Source organism: Myotis davidii, unplaced genomic scaffold, assembly GCF_000327345.1.
Source record: "Myotis davidii unplaced genomic scaffold, ASM32734v1 scaffold1007, whole genome shotgun sequence".
NCBI lineage: Eukaryota > Metazoa > Chordata > Mammalia > Chiroptera > Vespertilionidae > Myotis > Myotis davidii.
This window is the reverse complement of record NW_006298359.1, coordinates 431,181-438,004: the sequence shown is the minus strand read 5'-3', so window position 1 is coordinate 438,004 and position 6,824 is coordinate 431,181. Positions and strand designations below refer to the sequence as shown.

Here is a 6,824-nt window from a genome sequence, read left to right as displayed (position 1 = left end):
GGGTGGTGAGGTAGGCTGCCGGCAAGCTAGCAGACCCCTCACTGTGCCGTCTGCCTGGAACTCATGCAAATGATATTGGATGTAAACTGTAATTGGGGAAAAAGAAAAAGCTAGAAAAATTCTGGGTGTGCATTCATCCAAATGGAGCGTGAGGGAAGTTCCCGTGTCACCCACTGTCGTCTTTTTTACCAGGTGAACCACAAGCCTTTGCGAACTGCCTGAGCCCTCAACCTTCACCGATGCCTCGTCTCATGTTCAAGCTGCCTGAACGCTCCCCATGCTGCATGCATGTCAGCTGGCCTCCCAGAGCACGTCCTTGGGCAGTGGGATTCTGCTGCTCACCTCCCCTTGCCAAATAGCCGTGCCTTGCCCCCTGCCCGGGCCCACACCACCGAGACTGCCAGTCCCCCAGGGTTCCCTGCCAGCTGTCCAATCATCCCACTCCACCTAGCTTGTTTAATTTCCTAATTAAACTACACTGAGCCTGTGGCCCAGAATTGTTTTCTGATCAAGACTAAGGGATAGCTGCAGGTTCTCAACTTGCCGGATAAATTGCTGTTAAGCCTTGACACTTGTGAACAATGAAGGTAAAACAGAACTCACTTGAAGTGAATGTTAAGACACAGCTTGCTCCCTCCAGTAGGCTGTTTAGAATGGGAGAGTTACTTGTACGCTGAGGGGTTGTGGAATTAACTCCCTGCAAAAATCTTGGTTTAGTCCAGTGGTTGACAAACCGCGGCTCTCGAGCCACATGCGGCTCTTTGGCCCCTTGAGTGTGGCTCTTCCACAAAATACCACGTGCAAGCGCGCACGTACAGTGCGATTGAAACTTCGTGGCCCATGCGCAGAAGTTGGTTTTCGGGCTGGGCGAGTCTATTTTGAAGAAGTGGGGGGTGTCGGTCAGTCGGGCACAGGAGAAGCAGCGCAGGCGGCCGCGGGATACGCAGCGCGGGGGAAGGCACTCGCGATTCATGCACCAGTTGAGTGAGCCAGTCAGCAGTCTCTGTGCAGTGGTTAGTGCTAGTCACGTCCGCAAATTGCGCGCGGGTGACAAAAGTACCTACTCGAAGCATAAAGTTACCTGTATTTTTCCAACCAGCTGCAAATACTACAGGTATTTTTGTCATCAATTTAAGAATTGTAATTAGTTTGCCAACCACTGCTTTAGTCAGAAAGCAGGTTGATGTGGAAGGAATGTAAGAATTGCATTAGTCCCTAGAATTACTGAAAATTGGCCAAGGGAAATTTAAATTTCCAGGTAACTTTGAGACTTACTTTGTGCAACTTAAAAGTATAAGATAGTGCGCAGCCAGAGTGGCTCTGCTGGTTCCGTGTCAACCCGTGCATCCAGAAGCTGCCGCGTGCATCCCCAGGGCACAGCTAGGATGGGCACAAAGGAGTTGATCCATGTTCCACTCTCACAAGGATGTTTCTCCCTCTCCCTTCCTTTCTCTCTAGGAATCAATAAAGAAATCTTCAACAAAAGAACATGATAGAGCAGCAGTGTTCAGAATAGGCCTATGGGTGGCATCCCATGCTCGTTACCTTCATCTTAGGTTGTCTGAGAAAACCCACGTGGTTGCAAATACGACCCGAGGAATCCTGGGTGCTGTGCACGGAGGATGGGCCGCAGTGGCCTTCTAACTCGGTGGTTGGCAAACCACGGCTCTCAAGCCACATGCGGCTCTTTGACCCCTTGAGTGTGGCTCTTCCACAAAATACCACGTGCAGGTGCACACGCACAGTGCAATTGAAACTTCATGGCTTATGCACAGAAGTCGGTTTTGGGCCTGAGCGAGTCTATTTTGAAGAAGTATTGTTGATATTTGGCTCTGTTGACTAATGAGTTTGCCGACCACTGTTCTAACTCATTCATGCTTTTTCTAGAGCAGCTGAGACTGCTGGGATCCAACCTGGTTTTGGTTCAGTCCATTTCAATTCCTACATGCTGCCCGAGTATGTGCGCTTATGCCCACTCTAGTTAAGACTGCTGGGGGTGGGGGTGGGTACCAGGGATGAAGACCTGAGGGTCAATTAAGGATTTTCTCACCCATTCGCGGAGAACAGAATACATGTGTAAGTGAACCGGTCAGCTAAATGAGCACAAGTCTTGCAAATATTTTTTCAATTCCCATGTATTTTTGGCTTTGGGGGCAATGTTATTTTTTTCAATATGAAAAAATAGTTCAACGCAACAGAAATTTTAAGTGTGGATAGGACAAAACCAAAGGTGTGTATGTGGGGGAGGGGGTGGGCAATAACAAATGTTACCAAAAGACAAGAGGTGTCCTGTCCCCTCTCCCCGGGGAATGACTCCAACATCTAGACGACAGTGTGTACCTTTCATACACAGACTGATACTCCTCTTTGGGTAAGAAACGGTGACGGGGAGGACCTTTCAGGAGGCTTAGGGACCAAGGGGTCCTGGTTCTCCCTGGAGCCCCGTCTCCATGCAGAGGAAGGAAGGGATTCGATGTGAGGTGGAGGTAAAGTGGAAGAGGGAAGGATCCTACTGGATGGAGTCGGGCAGACCCTGCAAAGGAAACAGCTCATGACTGAAAATGGAGATAATACTGTTAATGCCTCCCCCAAAGCTAAAGGTGGAGCAGGAACACGTACCTGGAAACTGGGACTCGAACCTGAATCCCATTCTCCAAAACAGGGTGAACGCTACCCACTCTTCATAGGAAGCTCAACTGGCTGGTTAGCGTGTTCTTTTCCCGTGGCTGCCTGCGGGCTTGGGGGACGTTTTCAGTGCAGGTCTAAGTGGGACCGGGATGACATCCAGCTTTCTTGGCTAATTATGCTGAAAACAGGGAAATAGTAACTGGGCCCTGGCTGGTGTGGCTCGGTTGGTTGGGCGTCATCCCATGCATGGAAGGGTTGCTGGTTTGGTTTGGGGTCAAGAGCACAAGCTCAATCCCTGATAGGGGGTATGCAGGAGTCTGCTGATCCATGTTATGTCCTCACATCAATGTTTCTCACTTTCTCTAAAAAACCATTTTAAAAATCTATATATATAAAAGCCTAAGCCACTGTTACAACGGGTCAACCAAACGCTATGACGCACACTGACCACCAGCAGGCAGATGCTGCTGCCCCGATGGTCAGTGCAGTCCCACAGCCACCCTCCCACGGTCCCTTCCCCCACCCTCACACCCCCACCGGCCAGGCCTAGGGACCCCTCCTGTGTATATATATATATAAAAACAATTTAACTGGATAGGAGGAAATAGGCACCAGAAGGAAATAAAAGTTACCCAGCAGAATGCCAGAAATATAGATTTCCCGGTGTGGAACAACAGAGGAGACATTCAAGAAACAATGAATATTTATTGAGCCCTATTATGTGCCAGGCATTGTTCTAGAACATCCCTAAAAGAAAGAAAAAAAGGCAAAAATGCAAATTCTGAGGGAGACGAAAGGGGCAGCTGAGGAGAAAGGCTGAGGGAGCGAGAAGCGGAGTGCAGGCGCGGCCTCAGGCCTCCTCTTCGGCCTCCTCACCAAAATCCTCCTCCTCCTCGGCCGTGGCGTCCTGGTACTGCTGGTACTCGGACACCAGGTCGTTCATGTTGCTCTCGGCCTCGGTGAACTCCATCTCGTCCATGCCCTCGCCCGTGTACCAGTGCAGGAAGGCCTTGCGCCGGAACATGGCCGTGAACTGCTCCGAGATGCGCTTGAACAGCTCCTGGATGGCCGTGCTGTTGCCGATGAAGGTGACTGCCATCTTCAGGCCCCGAGGTGGGATGTCGCACACGGCTGTCTTGACGTTGTTGGGGATCCATTCCACAAAGTAGCTGCTGTTCTTGTTCTGCACATTGAGCATCTGCTCGTCCACCTCCTTCATGGACATCCGCCCACGGAAGACAGCAGCCACGGTGAGGTAGCGGCCGTGGCGGGGGTCGCAGGCAGCCATCATGTTCTTGGCATCAAATACCTGCTGGGTGAGTTCAGGTACAGTGAGGGCACGGTACTGCTGGCTGCCCCGGCTGGTGAGGGGGGCGAAGCCGGGCATGAAGAAGTGGAGGCGGGGGAAGGGCACCATGTTGACGGCCAGCTTGCGGAGGTCAGCGTTGAGCTGGCCAGGGAAGCGCAGGCAGGTGGTGACCCCGCTCATGGTGGCCGAGACAAGGTGGTTCAGGTCCCCATAGGTGGGCGTGGTCAGCTTGAGGGTGCGGAAGCAGATGTCGTAGAGGGCCTCATTGTCGATGCAGTAGGTCTCATCAGTGTTCTCTACCAACTGATGGACAGAGAGGGTGGCGTTGTAGGGCTCCACCACCGTGTCAGACACTTTGGGCGAAGGCACCACGCTGAAGGTGTTCATGATGCGGTCAGGGTATTCTTCACGGATCTTGCTGATGAGCAAGGTGCCCATCCCAGAGCCTGTGCCCCCGCCCAGCGAGTGGGTCAGCTGGAAGCCCTGCAGGCAGTCGCAGCTCTCAGCCTCCTTCCGCACCACGTCCAGGACCGAGTCGACCAGCTCAGCCCCCTCTGTATAGTGGCCCTTGGCCCAGTTGTTCCCGGCCCCAGACTGACCTGGAATGGGGCCAGGAAGGAAGCCTGATTAGTAAAGTGTAGTACGTGCACATCACATCTTCACCTCGCACCTCTTGGGATAATGCCTCTGGGACTATTTTTTCTCCCTCACCTGTGATATAAGTCCCTGATAGTTTACCAAGTGCGGCAGCCACCCCCCACCCTCCATTAGCTCTCAGAACATGGCCCTATAAAAGCTCTCCAGCACAATAATCATTTCCTAACTCTTCCTGCCCTCTTACACCCAAATAAATGGAATATGATGCCATCTGCATGTATCTGTATAACTTACCAAAAACAAAGTTGTCTGGTCTGAAGATCTGGCCGAAAGGACCAGAGCGAACAGAGTCCATGGTACCCGGTTCTAGATCCACCAAGATAGCACGAGGGACATATTTCCCACCTTCAGGGAAGAGAAGTAGAGGCATGAACATTGGCAGAAGGTAAGTAAATTGGGGCTGGATGACAGCCAGGGACCCAAACGTGTGGCTCCAGGGGCTGCTACTAAGTGACAGTGGAGCTAGTCTTTGATCCCCATGGTGAGAAATTAGAGGAAGGTTTACAAAGGAAAAGGATAGATTCATTCAAAGGAGTTAAGGGTTCCCTAGGAATGGAAAGAGACGCCAGGAGGAGATGGCGCCTGATCTTCCCGGCTCCTCCCCTCACCTGTGGCTTCATTGTAATACACGGAGATGCGGTCCAGCTGCAGGTCGCTGTCCCCATGGTAGGTGCCGGTGGGGTCGATGCCATGTTCATCACTGATCACCTCCCAGAACTGTCAGGAAAGAACGGTGAACCCTCAATTATGCCCCTGCTCCCACCACTTTAATTCCAAACACACTGTGCAAGCATCCCCTCCATCTGCCTGCGCGCCCCTCCCTCTGACACCTCCACCCACGGGAAAGCCGCCTTGCGATGTGAAATGATGTCCAGCTGGGGGGACCGGCGATCGCAGACACAGATGGGGTGGACGCAGGTGGCTAACCTAACTAGGCAAGCTCACCCCTCGCCCCCACGCAAGGCATGCAAGCCGCGCACAGAGGGCCAGAGAAACCAGCTGCCGCAGCGGCCGACCCCCGCCCTCCGCCCGGCGGTAGCGAACGCCAAGCTGCTGACAAAGGGAGGCGTCGCGCGTGGGCGGGGCCGAGGCGCGAATTCAGCGCGAGGGGCGGGGCCTGCCCTGAGCTAGCGCGCCCCCTGGCGGCCCGCGGGGCACAGCGCCCGCCCCTGAGCCCAGCCCTTTTGCTACAATGTAGCGGCCGATAGCGGCCGCACTTTCTCCCCCGCTACACTGCAGCCGCGCGCAAAAGGAAAGAAAGAAATACCCCTTTGGCCTCGGAATTGTATCCCTTGGCCAACTTCCCCTCCTCTTGCTTTAAAGGAGGATTGTCTTGCTTTCTCCCACAATTTAGTCCTGCGGGGACCCTTTAAAGAAAAGGAAGCCCTCCTTTTCACCTTGTCTGTTCAAGCCCTAAAAGGGTCTCTAAGCGGAAATAAAGGAAGCAAAATGAATCCAGCTCATATTAGTCTTCCATCCACGAAAACCTACGGGCCTGCCCCGCGGGAATCATAGGGGCGCGCCGAGACCCCTGGTCTTTCGTGGAGGTAACGCGTCCCCAGCTTAAGAACCGGGGTCTGCAGGTGTCCCCCCATCCTGGCCCCTTTCACCTCGGGCTTGGCCTGCGAAACCCCGCCAAGGGGGATGCACATGGAGGAACCTCGCCTCGCTTTGTCTCGGCCAGTTTCCGCATCTCCTTCCCTCCCCGACCCTCGGACCGTTAGGAGATTCCCTTTAGGTAAAACCTTACAGAACCTCGGTCTTCCAGTCCCCCAAACCTCAAGGGTGCTTTTGATAGCTCCCCCAAAATGATTCTGCCAAAAAAAAAAAAATCCCCATTTTCCAAAAGCAAATTCTACTGCAAATGTGTATTATACATATAAAATTTCCTTTTGGCAAAGGTTGGCTAAGGCTGGAGACGGCAAACAGCCCACAACCATTCTGCATAGTTTATCTGGATTCTTTTCTTCTCAAAGAGAAATAGAGTTAAAAGAGGTTTAAAATCCTTACCTTGGCACCAATCTGGTTGCCACACTGACCCGCCTGGATGTGCACGATTTCCCTCATGGTTCAAATTTAAAAATTTTGCCCGCTTCAAAAGTGTGTGTATGGGGCAAGAAAATCTCTAATCTTTCCTCCGCTGCTCAAGGCGGTGGGATGGGACGTGGCCGGAGGCTGGAGCAGCGAGTCCGCACGCCGCGGCTGGCAGGCTGCGGGAGGGGAAGGCGGG

General features: G+C 52.9%; 2 protein-coding genes across 4 annotated transcripts in view; one reads left to right on the top strand and one right to left on the bottom strand.

Moving 5' to 3' along the window:
- FLOT1 (flotillin 1) overlaps positions 1-494 on the top strand; it is a 48,394-nt gene extending 47,900 nt beyond the window's left edge. Inside the window, exon 12 of the mRNA XM_006774060.2 lies at positions 193-494. Within this exon, the coding sequence (XP_006774123.1) occupies positions 193-222 (30 nt within the window). The 3' untranslated portion in view covers positions 223-494. The remainder of the gene's footprint in view (positions 1-192) is intronic.
- Positions 495-3,313: 2,819 nt separating this feature from the next.
- On the bottom strand, positions 3,314-6,818 carry TUBB (tubulin beta class I). Of its 3 annotated transcripts, none has more exons than XM_006774052.2 (4): positions 6,605-6,818; positions 5,203-5,311; positions 4,829-4,939; positions 3,314-4,536 (listed from the first exon to the last, which is right to left on the bottom strand). In XM_006774052.2, exons 1-4 carry the CDS (start codon positions 6,659-6,661, stop codon positions 3,479-3,481), a joined length of 1,335 nt encoding a protein of 444 aa, XP_006774115.1. In that variant the 5' UTR covers positions 6,662-6,818; the 3' UTR covers positions 3,314-3,478. The 3 variants fall into 3 exon arrangements, with proteins under 3 accessions (XP_006774115.1, XP_015426157.1, XP_015426158.1); XM_015570671.1 differs by lacking the exon at positions 6,605-6,818 and adding an exon at positions 6,345-6,361; XM_015570672.1 differs by lacking the exon at positions 6,605-6,818 and adding an exon at positions 5,435-5,451.
- Between the last annotated feature and the right edge of the window lie 6 nt (positions 6,819-6,824).